General features: G+C 44.1%; 1 protein-coding gene across 2 annotated transcripts in view; it reads right to left on the bottom strand.

Moving 5' to 3' along the window:
• ATR (ATR serine/threonine kinase) overlaps positions 1 to 16648 on the bottom strand; it is a 148993-nt gene that overhangs the window by 29169 nt on the left and 103176 nt on the right. For both annotated transcript variants that reach the window (XM_040428060.1, XM_040428061.1), the window contains 7 exons: positions 15250 to 15431; positions 5909 to 6073; positions 5055 to 5146; positions 4313 to 4404; positions 3414 to 3591; positions 2402 to 2578; positions 187 to 346 (listed from right to left, as the gene is read on the bottom strand). In XM_040428060.1, coding sequence (XP_040283994.1) covers positions 187 to 346; positions 2402 to 2578; positions 3414 to 3591; positions 4313 to 4404; positions 5055 to 5146; positions 5909 to 6073; positions 15250 to 15431 — 1046 coding nt within the window. The remainder of the gene's footprint in view (positions 1 to 186; positions 347 to 2401; positions 2579 to 3413; positions 3592 to 4312; positions 4405 to 5054; positions 5147 to 5908; positions 6074 to 15249; positions 15432 to 16648) is intronic.

Below are 16648 nucleotides of genomic sequence, written 5' to 3'. Positions count from 1 at the left end.
TATGATCGGTGTTGCCTGCATGATCGACAGGATCACCCAATGAAAAAGCGTTTTGCTGATTCATCGGGTGATTGGCAGCACATTTACATGGCCAGATTATTGGGCCGTGTAAATGCACTTTTATAGAAAATGTATTCACGGTGCATCTGCATATGACTTAGTAAGAAATGCTGGATTGTTGCTCACCTTAGACCATAGCCACTTAGCCCGCTCAACATTAAGCTCCGCAAGCCTGGTTTCTCCAGCGTTGAGGAGGGCATTATATGCAGTCTGATGGTGGCCTGCTTTTCGAGCAACACGAGCACTTTGCAGCCAGCATTCCCCAATCATGTCAGTGAAGCCTGGCCTGCAAAAATGAAATATAAAATACAATATATTAAGCCTCTGACTCAAATATTAACATTAAACATCCCTAAATGATCAAACTGCAAGTTTAACCCTTACACAGGTTGTCCAGGATTTTTTTTAATCGTTTTTAAAATCCCTCTCTCACCCAGCCAGAGATCTGTACTTACCTGCTCCCTTACTGGCTCTGTGAAGGTCCATTCCAGCTTTGTGGCTCCCAGGCTGTCTGCATTGGACTTCCAGCCCACACCTGTCAACTTCTGCATCCCTAGGCAGCATGTGAACCAGCGTCGTGGTACGTCACTCCTGAGGCCAGTCATGGACAGCAGCAGTGCACGTGACCCTGTCAGTGCAGAAATTGCCAAGCAGGAAAAACCCAGTAAAAACAGCCTGAGAACTATAGAGCCGGAACGGAGGGGTGGAGAATAGGTAATTGTAGATCTCTTCATCGGTAATGCTGAGGGGGAGGGAGGGGGTTTAAAAAAATAAATAAAAAATGTTATTTGTTGATGTATGAGATCTTGTTTTTTGCATTTTGCAATTTTTAATCAGTCCAAAATTATTAACATAGACATATAAATAAAAAAAATTCATGATGTATTTAATTTTTTCCTGATAATTCAACATATTTGTCCCAAAAATGAAATTATTCTTTCATATTTTTTATTTTTATGTATTGGGAAACCTATGGTCCCCAGCATCACTAGAAAGAGACGACAGAAGAAGATGGCGATGTCATGCATTCAGTGACTGACGAGAAGCTCCTGGTTTTAATAAAAATAAAAAATAAAAATAGTAAAATGTATATTATAGAGAACTGCATCCACCTTACTACAAACTATTAAGATAATGAAACTTCTCAGGCTGTGGCTTCATGGTTAATATAGTTATTGAATCCTGTATTATCTGTACTGACCTGGACTTTACAGTTTGTTCCAGCCATGAGCTGCAATCACTATTCTGCTGGTGGTTACTGTAAATGTTCAACAAGCTCATTAACAAACTGCTGAGCTCATACAATGCAGTATGGTGGTTTACCCTTCATCAGATAACATTACCTGATGTTCAGAGTGCATATCACCAACAGTACATTGAGCCTGTAAGGAATAGCTTGTGGAACTGCGAGTGCAGCTCTGGACCATAATATAGGCTATACCTTTGTATCAGTACAAATTTAGGGGTTGTCTCATCTTCAACATTGATGGCTAATCATTAGGATATTCCATCAATGTCAGATAGGTGTGGGTCCCACATCTGGGACCTGTTTCAGTCTCCAGAACAGCCCCCCCCCCCCCCCCCCCATCCCAAAGTTAAGGTAGAGGGGTCTAGCAGGCTCGGCCACACTCTGTTCACCGCTATGGGAGTCCCGAAAATAGTAGCGTGCTGACTTGGCTAGTTCTGGAAGTCACACAGCAGTGAATGGAACGGTGCCTGCGCTTTCGCTTTGCGTTCTCCATTCACTGCTTTGGGATGTCCAAAAATAGCTGAGCATGCTTGCTTAGCTATTTTCAGAACTCCCAAAGCGATGAATGGACAGCACACTGCACTCTCCTTCACTTTGGGGGCCTCAATCTGGAGCTAGGAGTGGGTCCAAGAGGTGGTGCCCCCACCTATCTGACATTGATGGCATATCCTAGCAATATACCATCAATGTGGGAGATGAGCCTACCCCTTTAAGTAACGCAATGTTACATAAATGGATATTCCCATCTCAGTCATTCATGGCTCAGATCAGAATACCCATCATATGTGGCGACTAGAAATATGGAAACAGCTGAGCTGGTTGTGCTACACAGTTTCTGTAGTTGCCTTTCACTTCTAGTTACCTAAAAAGCCTCGCACAGCCAGTTTGGCGGTTTCTCTAATTTATTCTGTATTTCATTAATAAACTGCTTAATTGTATATCATATCAGTAGTAATAAGTCAGAGCAACCGGACTTGAAGATGTTTCGCTAGTCATCCGAATGGATTCTCAATTCATTACCATGACTGTATGTTACTTCAATTGCCGCAATTTTATTTACCCTACCAATTCATAAAAACCAGAACAACCCACCTGCTACCAACAGTCAGTAAAGCTCTGCGTACTGCCAGTATGGGCTCCCTTGCCCTGTAGGAGTTCTGAGTCATTTCCAGCCTTGCTGGCCAATTCAGCGACTCCGTGGTGGAGTCAGGGGCAGGATCCTGGAGCAACATCTTCACACTGTGTTCAAGCTCACACAGCATGTGCAGCCTTTAGAGTTCACAAGAAAACATACTTTCAGTAACATTAAGGTAATCACATACATCTAATATAATGGTTACAGACATGAATGAAGCATACTTTGGAGTACAAGAGAAATACATTTCAGTTTAATACAAGGGTTATGTCCACAGGAGAAAAATGCTGTGGATTTTGAAAATCCGCAGTCGAATATAGGATAAACTTTACTGCACTGAAATGCACCTGCAATGTGGAATTTTAAATCTGCAGCATGTCAATTTCTGCTGTGGATTTTCATGGTAAATTTCACTCCTATCAAAAGGTTATTCCCATCTTGGGAATTGGGAGCACCTATAGGTGCTGCAAAAGTGCCGGAAGGCACACTTTGCATTTACGGCCCCCCTCCATTAATTTCTATGGGACCAACGAAAATAGCTGATCACTGGCTCGGCTATTTCCATAAGCCCCATAGAAGTCAATGGAGCAGTGGCCGCGATTTCATGGTGCACTTCCCATTCATTTTAATGGGACTTCCCAAAATAGCCGAACACACCACTCGGCTATTTTCAGCAGTCTCATAGAAATGAATAGAGGGTAGCTGCCCGTGCGCCATCCAGCATTTTGCGGGCTCCGTTCTAAGTATAAGTGCAGGTCCCAGAGGTGGTACCAGCACATATCAGACATTGGGGGCATAATCCTAGCGATATGCCCCCAATGTCCAAGATCGGAATAACCCTTTAAATCCACTGTCAAATCACCTAACGCGTGTCACACTTGTCGAGTTTGCTGCTGATTCTCAGCGTAACCCATCATAGTGAAAATCTACCCTTATCGCATCAACCAGTTGTAAATTAAAGCTGTGTACCTTACTATATACTCATATCCCCGTTGGTAGGACCCTCTCTCAAAGCTGGCAGCTGACAAAGGCACAATCTGCTCTGCACGCACCACTTTGAGAGTGTCATAGAATGCTTCCCTTTCCTTCTTCTTAGACAACAGCAGCAACTGCCCAAGTTGGATGCTCCAGTTGGTAGATATTCGATCTGTTAAGACAATGCAACTTTAAAACCAAGCATTCAGGACAGCCATATTATTGCAATGGGGAAATTTCCCTGCACACATCTGTCACATCAGTCAGTATATAATGTTTTCAGAGTGTTACATGTAAAAGGTGAAGAGGCACTGTGATAATGAACTGGCAGCCATGGCATCTCTGCACATCTGTGCCCCTGCTGATGGTGCTGAATCATGTCCAGAAATATTCTTATTGTGCAGATAACATTAGCAGACCATGCCATAGGAAGTTTCAAGAAAAGCATTAAAGGGCATCTGTCAGCAGATTTGTACATATGAAACTGACTGGCCTGTTACATGTGCACTTGGCAGCTGAAGACATCTGTGTTGGTCCTATATTCATATGTGCCCGCATTGCTGATAAAAACAAACTTTTAATATATGGAAATGATCCTCTAGGGGCAATGGGGGTATTGCCATTACACCTAAAGGCTCTGCGCTCTCTGCAACTGCTGCGGTCTCTGCACTTTGATAGGTCCTGGCAGTGTAAATGTGATCAACACTGATGTCTTCAGCTGCCAAGGGCACATGTAACAGGTCAGCCAGTTTCATAGGTACAAATCTGCTGGCAGATGCCCTTTAAGTTGCTTCAGACAAACTGCCCGAGTTACCTACATGTTAGCTGCACAATATTCTAATGCGAGATAATGCCAAACTGTAACATTACACTAACATACATGAAAATATTACCTGTGGAAAGGTATTCATCCACTAGGCCCCATTTGGAGAGCTTCCAAGCTGCCTCGACTCTATAGGTGTTCAATTCAGCAGTCCAATCAGCCCTGGGGTTGAACAAGACAATAAGATAACAGACAAATGTACCTAATAATCGACAAATGCATGAGACAGCTGAACAGCTGGGGTCTCAGGTGTCGGCCCCCACTGACCAGATACTGATGACCTATCAGAACACAGCGTTCTAAGAAAAGCTGTCCATGAATTTTACCGGCTCATTAAAAGGGTTTTGCAATATTTTATAACTGGAGACCTGTCCTCAGGATAGGTCATCAGTATCTGATCGGTGGGGGTCCGACACCTGGGACCCCCGCCAAACAGCTGTTTGAGAAGACACTGGAGCTCCTGTGAGTGCCGCTGCTCTCTCCCGGCTCACCAAGCACAGCGCTGTACATTGTATAGTAGCTGCGCTTGGTATCGCGCTCAGCCCCATTCACTTCAATGGGGATGAGCTGCTCCTAAGCCACGTGACTGATGAACGTGTCGGCACTGGCCTAGGGAAAGCTTCAATAGGGCCGAGGCACTCAAAGGAGCGCCGATGCCTTCTCAAACAGCTGATCGGCGGGGTTCCCGGGTATCGATACTGATAACTTACCCAGAGGACAAGTCTTCAGTTATAAGGTCTCATAAAATCCCTTTAAGTATACCCATGCATAAAATCATATCGTTATGCAAGATAAAGTGTGACAATACTTACCTATTATTTAGGATTCCATTGACTTGTGTAATCACAGTAGATAATTGGCCGAGGCCCAACATTGATTTCAGCACGCCGTGATGGTGCAGAATCTGCAGGAAGATAATACTCCATAACCTTTAGATTTTTCCATTCCCATAGCCGTATGAGGGCTTGTTTTTTTGTGGGACAAGTTGTACTTTCTAATGGCACCATTTAATATTGGATAACATGCAGTGGGAAGTTAGAAATAAAATTCCAAATGAGGCGGAATTGGAAAATAATAAAAATAAAATTCTGCCATAGTTTTATGGATCAGTACAATTACAATGATACCACATTTATATAGTATTTCTTGTGTTTTGATATTGAAAAAATATATTTTTTTTTTTCAAAAGAGGATCTGTTGGATCACCTGACAAGTCTATTTTAATTGTTTTCTATGTACATAATAAAAACTTTCTAGCCTAGTGTCGCCTCCTAGTGGCAGCAAGCAGCTATACCCACGGTCCTGTGTCCCCCAATGATACGAGCAAGAACGGACACAACCAGATGGCATATGAATGTCCAGATAGGCCATTCAGATTTCCATCCGCAAAACACAGACCTAAGAAAAGATGCTTCAGAATTGTGATATTATGGGGAATACAAGTAGTTACCAAAGCGGACATGTCAGAACAGCGAGATCCATTTTAAGTACCAAGCACCATAAAATAAGGCTCCTAGACACAATACCAAGCTAGGTAGCACACATTACAATGTGTAAATCATTGATGATCCAAATAAATATAATTACAAAACTATTATGTCAATCATCAACATGGCTGCATTCATTCGGTTTTATAAGTTGCGGATTCTTTCTCAACCTCCAATACCTCTTCTGGCTTGAGCTGAATGGCTCGGTCATAGCAGGCTGTAGCATCTCTCAGCAAACCAATGCTTTCATGCTCCAAGATCTGTTCTTTCAGAGAGGCTTCCTTCTTACGAATAGCGCTCACCCCTGCTACTCCATCAGGTTCATGCATAGCAGCATAAAGTTTCTAAACAAGGAGCAAAAACTATTTTATTAATTTGTCCTATGAGCAGAATGAAATATTTTTTTACGAAAGCTTCATTTAAATTTAGGATCACTGTGCAGTTAGTGGTTGAAAACCTTTCCTGTGTATGTGCATAAACTGAGATGGGTCACTTTCAAGGTGGGTGCTCCAAATAGGGTTGCCAAACTGTAGTATAGCAGTAGACAGACTAGGTCAGTCCGTAATTCATGCAGTTATAGAAAATATTAATTAAAGGGGTTCTCCAGAAATTAAGAAAATGAAAAAATATTACCTTTGGACGTTACTTCAGGACACTGAGGTAAAGAGGTGCCTCATCCTCCTCTCTGCTTGTCAGGTATTATGATCTTCAGCCGTATCTCTGTGGAAATGCAGTTCATGAGGAGACATGAAGTACAGAGAGGACCGACTAGACAAACTCTGGTAATGGAGACGGCATACAAGAGCTGCTGCTCATTACCCACATCTGCACCGACTCTCTATATTTCATGTCTCCTCATGAACTCCATTCCTACAGAGATACGGCTGAAGATCATAATCCCTGACAAGCAGAAAGGAGGATGAGGCAGCTGTTTACCTCAGTGTCCTGAAGTAACGTCCTGCTGTATGATTAGGACAGGTTTTGTGTGGACTAATAGGACGGCAGCCATTTTATTTCCCCTGATGATTGCTCCCCAGACAAAACGAGCCATTATAACTAATGAAGTTGCAAGCATGGTTACATGCTGGAGGTAACTAGGTGAGCTGTTTGTGAGTCGGCCTGATGCTCCTGTAATTTGCCCACTGGCTCCTGGTATTGCCCAAACGGCTCAGGTAGGAGAGTGTTAGGTCCCGGGCTACTTGAGAAACCTTGGCGCGGTGCTCGGGCTTAGACATGTAGGACATGTTGACTAATCTCTCAATTTTAAAATCAGTTTGAGGGTTTAGTAAGACCGCAGCGTGCACCTGTCTTTGTTATTTTGTTATATTGTTATATTAATTATCACATCCGCACTTGTTACCTTGTGTAGGATGTCTATTGTGGTACTTGTGGTTCGCCGCGGGCATCCTCCACCGTATGCATTTTGCTGGGGATTGCCATTAGCAACGGGCCACAAGTGCAGGATTTGCTCCCCTATATATATGCACAACTGCATGTGGGTTTGAGCACCTCCTGCGAATGCCAACCTGTCTTCTTAGTTTGTATATATAGAATCCTGGAGGTGTATAAACTCCAATTTAAATGTGCCTGTTTTCCATTTACAGGCCACATCTAGGTGCACCTGTAAAGCCTGGGACATATCAGCCAGTCTTGAGTGGGACTTGCAGACTCCTCCCTCCTCCCATTGAAAGCATGGTTACATGCTAGAGGTAACTACACTGCGTGCTGAATTATTAGGCAAATAAGTATTTTGACCACATCATCCTCTTTATGCATGTTGTCTTACTCCAAGCTGTATAGGCTCGAAAGCCTACTACCAATTAAGCATATTAGGTGATGTGCATCTCTGTAATGAGAAGGGGTGTGGTCTAATGACATCAACACCCTATATCAGGTGTGCATAATTATTAGGCAACTTCCTTTCCTTTGGCAAAATGGGTCAAAAGAAGGACTTGACAGGCTCAGAAAAGTCTAAAATAGTGAGATATCTTGCAGAGGGATGCAGCACTCTTAAAATTGCAAAGCTTCTGAAGCGTGATCATCGAACAATCAAGCGTTTCATTCAAAATAGTCAACAGGGTCGCAAGAAGCGTGTGGAAAAACCAAGGCGCAAAATAACTGCCCATGAACTGAGAAAAGTCAAGCGTGCAGCTGCCAAGATGCCACTTGCCACCAGTTTGGCCATATTTCAGAGCTGCAACATCACTGGAGTGCCCAAAAGCACAAGGTGTGCAATACTCAGAGACATGGCCAAGGTAAGAAAGGCTGAAAGACGACCACCACTGAACAAGACACACAAGCTGAAACGTCAAGACTGGGCCAAGAAATATCTCAAGACTGATTTTTCTAAGGTTTTATGGACTGATGAAATGAGAGTGAGTCTTGATGGGCCAGATGGATGGGCCCGTGGCTGGATTGGTAAAGGGCAGAGAGCTCCAGTCCGACTCAGACGCCAGCAAGGTGGAGGTGGAGTACTGGTTTGGGCTGGTATCATCAAAGATGAGCTTGTGGGGCCTTTTCGGGTTGAGGATGGAGTCAAGCTCAACTCCCAGTCCTACTGCCAGTTTCTGGAAGACACCTTCTTCAAGCAGTGGTACAGGAAGAAGTCTGCATCCTTCAAGAAAAACATGATTTTCATGCAGGACAATGCTCCATCACACGCGTCCAAGTACTCCACAGCGTGGCTGGCAAGAAAGGGTATAAAAGAAGAAAATCTAATGACATGGCCTCCTTGTTCACCTGATCTGAACCCCATTGAGAACCTGTGGTCCATCATCAAATGTGAGATTTACAAGGAGGGAAAACAGTACACCTCTCTGAACAGTGTCTGGGAGGCTGTGGTTGCTGCTGCACGCAATGTTGATGGTGAACAGATCAAAACACTGACAGAATCCATGGATGGCAGGCTTTTGAGTGTCCTTGCAAAGAAAGGTGGCTATATTGCTCACTGATTTGTTTTTGTTTTGTTTTTGAATGTCAGAAATGTATATTTGTGAATGTTGAGATGTTATATTGGTTTTACTGGTAAAAATAAATAATTGAAATGGGTATATATTTGTTTTTTGTTAAGTTGCCTAATAATTATGCACAGTAATAGTCACCTGCACACACAGATATCCCCCTAAAATAGCTAAAACTAAAAACAAACTAAAAACTACTTCCAAAAATATTCAGCTTTGATATTAATGAGTTTTTTGGGTTCATTGAGAACATGGTTGTTGTTCAATAATAAAATTAATCCTCAAAAATACAACTTGCCTAATAATTCTGCACTCCCTGTAGGTGAGCTGTTTGTGAGTTGGCCTGATGCTCCTGTAATTTGCCCACTGGCTCCTGGTATTGCCCAAACGGCTCAGGTAGGAGTGTGTTAGGTCCCGGGCTACTTGAGTAACCTTGGCGCGGTGCTCGGGCTTAGACATGTTCTACACCGTAGGACATGTTGACTAATCTCTCAATTTTAAAATCAGTTTGAGGGTTTAGTGAGACTGCAGAGTGCACCTATCTTTGTAATTTTGTTATATTGTTATATTAAAGAGGACCTTTCACCTGTATAAACTATGTGAACCGAGTATGCTGCCATATAGAGCGGCGCCCGGGGATCTCACTGCACTTACTATTATCCCCGGGCGCCGCTCCGTTCTCCCGTTATAGGCTCCGGTACCTTTGCTCCTTAAGTTATAGTAGGCGGGTCTTCTCTTGTCCTGTGGGCGTCTCCTTCTCCTAGGCTGCAGCGCTGGCCAATCGCAGCGCACAGCTCACAGCCTGGGAGAAAAAAAACTCCCAGGCTGTGAGCTGTGCGCTGCGATTGGCCAGCGCTGCAGCCTAGGAGAAGGAGACGCCCACAGGACAAGGGAAGACCCGCCTACTATAACTTAAGGAGCAAAGGTACCGGAGCCTATAACAGGAGAACGGAGCGGCGCCCGGGGATAATAGTAAGTGCAGTGAGATCCCCGGGCGCCGCTCTATATGGCAGCATACTCAGTTCACATACTTTATACAAGTGAAAGGTCCTCTTTAATTATCACATCCGCACTTGTTACCTTGTGTAGGATGTCTATTGTGGTACTTGTGGTTCACCGCGGGCATCCTCCACCGTATGCATTTTGCTGGGGATTGCCATTAGCAACGGGCCACAAGTGCAGGATTTGCTCCCCTATATATATGCACAACTGCATGTGGGTTTGAGCACCTCCTGCGAATGCCAACCTGTCTTCTTAGTTTGTAATTATAACTAATGAAAGTTATTTGGGAATATATTTCTAATAAAGTAATATAAAAGTATTTTCAGTACTTTCGTTTTCTTAATTCCCACAGAACCCATTTAAGTTCATGGCACAACAACATGACGTTTCGATCGGATAGTGACCTTTTTCAAACAAAGAAATAGTGAAAAACTTGCAGCTTGCAAAACAAAACAGAAAACACAGATATCAAGTAAAGATAACAATAAAAGTAATAATATAAATAAAACATTCATAAACAGTGTAATCCAGGTACAAAAAACACAATGGGGGTGATACTATAATAGAAAAAATAACATATTGACTGAGAATCAGCCGATTGATAAAGCTGGAACACGCATACTTCCGGTTACATCACATCCTTCCCCTATTTAAACTAGGGATGTCCCGATACCGATACCAGTATCGGTATCGGTACCGATACCGGGCATTTGCACGAGTACATGTACTCGTGCAAATGTCCCTGATACCACTGCCGATACCTGTGCGCCGCTTCTATGTGTCCGTCCGCGGCCCCTGCATCTCCCACAGCTAACAGCTTCACAGGCAGCAGCAGGCAGTGTAATTGGAGCCTAGAGTGGGAGCTAGGCCCGCCCCTCCCCGCCCTCCAACCAATCAGAGGCAACCAGCCCTGACTCACAGCACAGGGACTCAGAGAATCGTCTGAGAGTTTATTAGTTAAAAGAATCCAATGAGTCACAGACTGTGTCATCGAGTCCCTGCCAGGCTCCCTGCTCTGCGGGGGGGGGGGGGGGGGGGGGCATTATTAGCATAGCATGTAGTGGGGCTGTGTGTGTACAGGGTGCATGTAGCAGAGCAGGAAGTCTGGGGTGACAGTCTCTGACTCATTTGTTTTAACTAATAAACTCTCAGACGATTCTCTGAGTCCATGCAATAACTATACATTGTAATTACATCAGTCTGCTCCACTGCATTCACTGCAGCAGAGCTGTGTTTGCCTGGAGCGAGTCCCTCTAAAAGTGATAGTGTCTGTCTTCTATGGTCCTGGTCCTTCCCTTCCTGCCTGCAAGCTGCACATTGATCTCTAAAAGCAGGTATTAGGGCAAGAAGAAATATACATTACTGTATGATGGCCACAAGACTATTATCCTGACTCCTTACAGTAACGTCTCCTTGTGGCTGCCCCCATACAGTGTAACGTCTCCTTGTGGCTGCCCCCATACAGTATAACGTCTCCTTGTGGCTGCCCCCCATACAGTATAACGTCTCCTTGTGGCTGCCCCCATACAGTATAACGTCTCCTTGTGGCTGCCCCCCATACAGTGTAACGTCTCCTTGTGGCTGCCCCCATACAGTATAACGTCTCCTTGTGGCTGCCCCCCATACAGTATAACGTCTCCTTGTGGCTGACCCCATACAGTATAACGTCTCCTTGTGGCTGCCCCCACACAGTATAACGTCTCCTTGTGGCTGACCCCATACAGTATAATGTCTCCTTGTGGCTGACCCCATACAGTATAACGTCTCCTTGTGGCCCCCCATACAGTGTAACGTCTCCTTGTGGCCCCCCCCCATACAGTAGAACGTCTCCTTGTGGCTGCCCCCATACAGTATAACATCTCCTTGTGGCTGCCCCCATACAGTATAACGTCTCCTTGTGGCCCCCCATACAGTGTAACGCCTCCTTGTGGCCCCCCATACAGTATAACGTCTCCTTGTGGCTGCCCCCATACAGTATAACATCTCCTTGTGGCTGCCCCCATACAGCATAACATCTCTTTGTGGCTGCCCCCCATACAGTATAACATCTCCTTGTGGCTGCCCCCATACAGTATAACATCTCTTTGTGGCTGCCCCCCATACAGTATAACGTCTCCTTGTGGCTGGCCCCATACAGTATAACGTCTCCTTGTGGCTGCCCCCATATAGTATAACGTCTCCTTGTGGCTGGCCCCATACAGTATAACGTCTCCTTGTGGCTGGCCCCATACAGTATAACGTCTCCTTGTGGCTGGCCCCATACAGTATAACGTCTCCTTGTGGCTGCCCCCATATAGTATAACGTCTCCTTGTGGCTGGCCCCACACAGTATAACGTCTCCTTGTGGCTGCCCCCCATACAGTATAACATCTCTTTGTGGCTGCCCCACACAGTATAACGTCTCTTTGTGGCTGCCCCCCATACAGTAGAACATCTCCTTGTAGCTGCCCCCATACAGTATGTCTCCTTGTGGCTGCCCCCCATACAGTATAACGTCTCCTTGTGGCTGCCCCCATACAGTATAACGTCTCTTTGTGGCCCCCATACAGTATAATGTCTCCTTGGAATGTTATAGTTCTGTTTTTGGGCCTTTTGGTTGGTCAGTGGTCAGAAAATACATGTGTGTGTGTATTTTATTGTTAAAATTAGTATCGGTAATTGGTATCGGTGAGTACTTAGATAAAAGTATCGGTACTCGTACTCAGTCTTAAAAAAAATGGTATCGGGACATCCCTAATTTAAACCATGTCATTCAACTCACGTACAGCGCATAGACTGGTGAGAATTCACTATTCCTAAGCACCAATTCCTTGTTTCTACTTATCTTCTGTGGCAAATAGGTAAATACGCAGTACGGTTCATTAATTATCACAGTCTTTTACACATTGATTCCGTTTTTTGTGTGTCTCCCATTATATACACCGCCAGCAGCCAGATATTGATTGTCTGCTTGATTCAATTGTTGGCTGAGCCTCAGTTGATATTTTCTATTATAGTATCACTTACCCCCAATTGTATTTTTGTACCTGGATTGGAGTGTTTATGAAGGTTTTATTTATATTGTTACCTTTATCATAGATTGTTACCTTTACTTGATATCGGTGTTATTCTTCTTGATGCCTTTTTTTTTGTTTTTATGCTCAGTTTTTCTTATACACAGATTTTCGCTATTTCTTGTAGTATTTAAAAAAGGTCACCATCTGATCAAAACGCCACGTTGTTGTTCCATCAACTTTAGTAAAAATGTTCTATAACTGCATCAATTACGGAGGCTAAAGTCTCTCAATTGCCATAAACTGAGATGAGTAGGAACACACTGAGGCTCAAGGTAAGCAATGACTGACATAACTTCATTCTAGAGTTGTTTTGATACCAAAATTTTGACTCTGTTTCGATACCATAAAAAAGTATTGTGATGGTCGATACCATTCAATGACACGCAAAAAAAATAAAAACGCCAACAAAAGCAGCGTGCATTCTGCATTTTATGGAATAGGATCTTACACTCTCGCTGCTGCCCTGTGCATAGTACACACAGCAGCAGGGAGCTTACCATGGCAGCCGGGGCTTCAGTAGCATCCTGGCTGCCATGGTAACCGATCGGAGGCCCAGGATTACACTGCTAGGGCTCCGATCAGAAGCTGCCACTGCACCACCAATGAGGAGGAGGGAAGGGGACTCTGTGGCCACTGTCACCGCTGATTTTAATACTGGGACGGGGGGGTTGCACTACGCCACCAATGTTTTTAACACTTGCGGGAGAGGGCGCAATGCGCCACCAATGATAATTAACGTTTATTATACAAATACAGCCGGCGGCAGAAACACATTGCCGGCACCCGACCTCTGACAGGGCGCTGCGATCCACCACAGCCCCTCCCCTCCTCCGCCCTTCTGCGCTCCCATTGGAGGCAGCAGCAGCACAGGGGGAGGGAAAGAAGTTCGATACCCGAAACAACCCTACTTCATTCTAAGTTCTACTGAATTTTCTCACATATCTCTGTCTTTGTAACCATAGCATTACAGATAATGTACTTCGTTAGTGTCGGTACAATAACCCATTGCGGCATTCACAATTCCTCGTGCTTCTGAGCTGAAATCTTCCAACATTCTTTGCAAGCTAAATGTCTCAACAGAGTTTGTTCTGGTGATTTGCATTCTGGTAAGTGCAATCTTTACTTCAGGAACTGTATATTAATCCAGTGTACTAAAAAAAGCTTAAAGAGGACCTTTCATAGCTCCACTCCCTTCACTGCTCAGGCCCTCCCTCAGGCAGAAAGTATGTAATATTGACTGGCCCTGTCAATCCCCGGTCCTAGGAAGGGGCTAGGCTGTGAAAGGAGAAGAGCTTCTATGCAATAACAGCAACAGTACCACCCTCATTGCACTAAAAGCACAGCAAATATGCAGACATGTGGCCAGATCCAAGCCACTCCCCATTATAGTGAATGGGACCAGGCAGACTTCCGGCAGCAAACGGATGTACACTGTAGTTATGGATCCGGCAGGCTGTTCCCCTGCCGGAACAGCCTGCTGGAATGAGTAAACGTCAGTGTAAAAGTAGCTTTAATAAAATAAAAATAAAATTGTCAATTAGCTCTGGGAGAAGTCATTAACACAGAGGTTCACTTAAAGGGGTTATCCCATCTTAGACAATGGGGGCATATCGCTAGGATATGCCCCCATTGTCTGATAGGTGCGGGTCCCACCTCTGGGACCTGCACCTACAAGGAGAACGGAGCCGGGGAGAGTTGTGGCTAGAGGACCCCGGGTTTCCCGGGGTCCGTCCACCACCAGGCGCAGCTCCCTGCCTCTCCCATGCGCAGCCACCGCTCCCATTCATTTCTATGGGCCGACAGAAATAGCGGAGCCAGCGCAGTGCGCCCTCCTCAACTTTCTCCGCTCCGTTCTCCTTGTCCTATCAGACAATGGGGGCATATCCTAGCAATATGCCCCCATTGTCTAAGATGGGATAACCCCTTTAATTTTTCTTCCTGCACTGTTGATGTTTACTCAATGTGCTTAAAAAAAAAAAAAACATTGACGCTACTGTTTGTAATTAGTTTAGATTGTTTTTGTCTATAATTGTGACTAAGTACAATCCAACTACATTTTATTAATTTACTTTTTCTTGCAACTGTATATTCAATCCATTAATAGAATACAAAATAGTGTTCAAAAGCAAATTTACACTTTAAGGCTCCATTCAGACGGACCCATTCATTCTCAATGGGGACGGAAAGGATGCGGAAAGCACACAGTGTGCTGTCCGCATCCGCATTTCCGGAGTGCAGCCCGAACTTCCGGTCCGCGTCTCAGGAAAAAAAATAGAACATGTCCTATTCTTGTCCACAATTGCGGACAACAATAGGCAGTTCTATGGGGGTGCTGCCCGGGTGTATTGCGGATCCGCAATACACTACGGACGTGTGAATGGACCCTAAATAAGCCTTCCTGGTAGCCAGCAAGCATTTTAGGCAACTAATTCAAGATGCCAGATCTGACTGAAAATACACCCGTAGGCAAGAGCTTCTATTGCCAATAAAATAAGTGCTCACCTGCAAAAAACCCAGGTGCTCTTGAATTTCTTGCTTTTTTTCCATGATAAACGATTCAAAGTGCATAACAGCCCTGGTATAAGCTTTGGAGCGAAACGAAGCCACAGCCAGAGTATCTTGAGGTATAAGCTCTAGAAATCTGGTCACATTTTGATACTCTCCATATTCTTCATTGAGGGATGCTAGTGGCAAATAAAATCACAAAAAAATAAAATTATTTGAATTGGAATGGTTTAAAAAAGTGCTTCTAAGTCTTCATACAGCTGTTACATAAGTGTTTATGTGTGGAGTGATTTCTGGTTTTGTGCAGGCCATCCGGAAATGGCACACTAGAAGAGGTTTCCTCTCCCCTTAGCAAAACAATGAATCACTTACTTGCATTGATCTAGTAGTTTTGATAAACTCTGTATTGAACAGCTCCAGCACTGGAACTATTCAATACACAGCGTGTCCGGGAATTCATGAGGAGCCGGCTCTCCGGAAGAATTACTATCGGTTGTGACAGTGAGAGGAGGGTGCCAGCTGCATAATGGGGGTCTAATACAAAATTCTGATGGGGGTCTGATCTGAGGTCTAATGGAGCTTGGGGGTCTGATCTAAGGTCTGATGGAGCTTGGGGGTCTGATCTAAGGTCTGATGAAGCATGAGGGTTTGATCTAAAGTCTGATGGAGCAAGAGGGTTTGATCTTAGGTCTGATGGAGCATTAGAGTTTGTCTGAGGAGGAATGGGGATCTGATACAGAGGTCTGAAGGGGGTCTGATGAAAATTATTTTTGTTTCTTATTTTATTCCTCTGTATTCTAGGTACATCTTAAGGACCGATGCGCCCAAAAATATGGTAAATTGTGCCATTAGAAAGTATAACTTGTCCCACAAAAAGAAGAGAAGATTCTACAATAAAGGCAAGAGAATGTTTCCTGATTCCAACAAAAAAATAAAAATAAATGTTATGCTTTGTATGATCTAACAGAGGATGTAATATTTAATATGGGCTTAACTATTTAAAAAACATTTTTGTAGCACTCAAACTGATGCTATGCTGCAAAATAGTGTTTTTTTTTCTAAAGAACAAACTATTTGTAGCTCACAGGGCACGTATTTGGCTGTTTCATGATCACTCCTTTATTTGTAAAGTAGAGAGGGGAAGGAGGGAGCATGCAGACAGGCTACGATGGATGACTACACTCCCTGTTCTCAACCTGCTTCTCTAACGTGTAAAATGCTGTGCAAACTGACTCTAGGACTCCAATGTCTCATGAAAATTTCAATACAATATCACAACGGTCTAGCCAAACCCTTGACAGACTGCAGTTCACAACACAACCAATAGGTGGCCACACATAGACATAATCAGGATAGACATCTTGTGCAAAATATGTTGAGCCAAGGGAAAAGGAAA

The sequence above is a fragment of the Bufo bufo genome, chromosome 4 (assembly GCF_905171765.1).
Source record: "Bufo bufo chromosome 4, aBufBuf1.1, whole genome shotgun sequence".
Lineage (NCBI taxonomy): Eukaryota > Metazoa > Chordata > Amphibia > Anura > Bufonidae > Bufo > Bufo bufo.
Note: the sequence above shows the minus strand (reverse complement) of the source record. Positions and strands in the feature narration are given on the sequence as shown.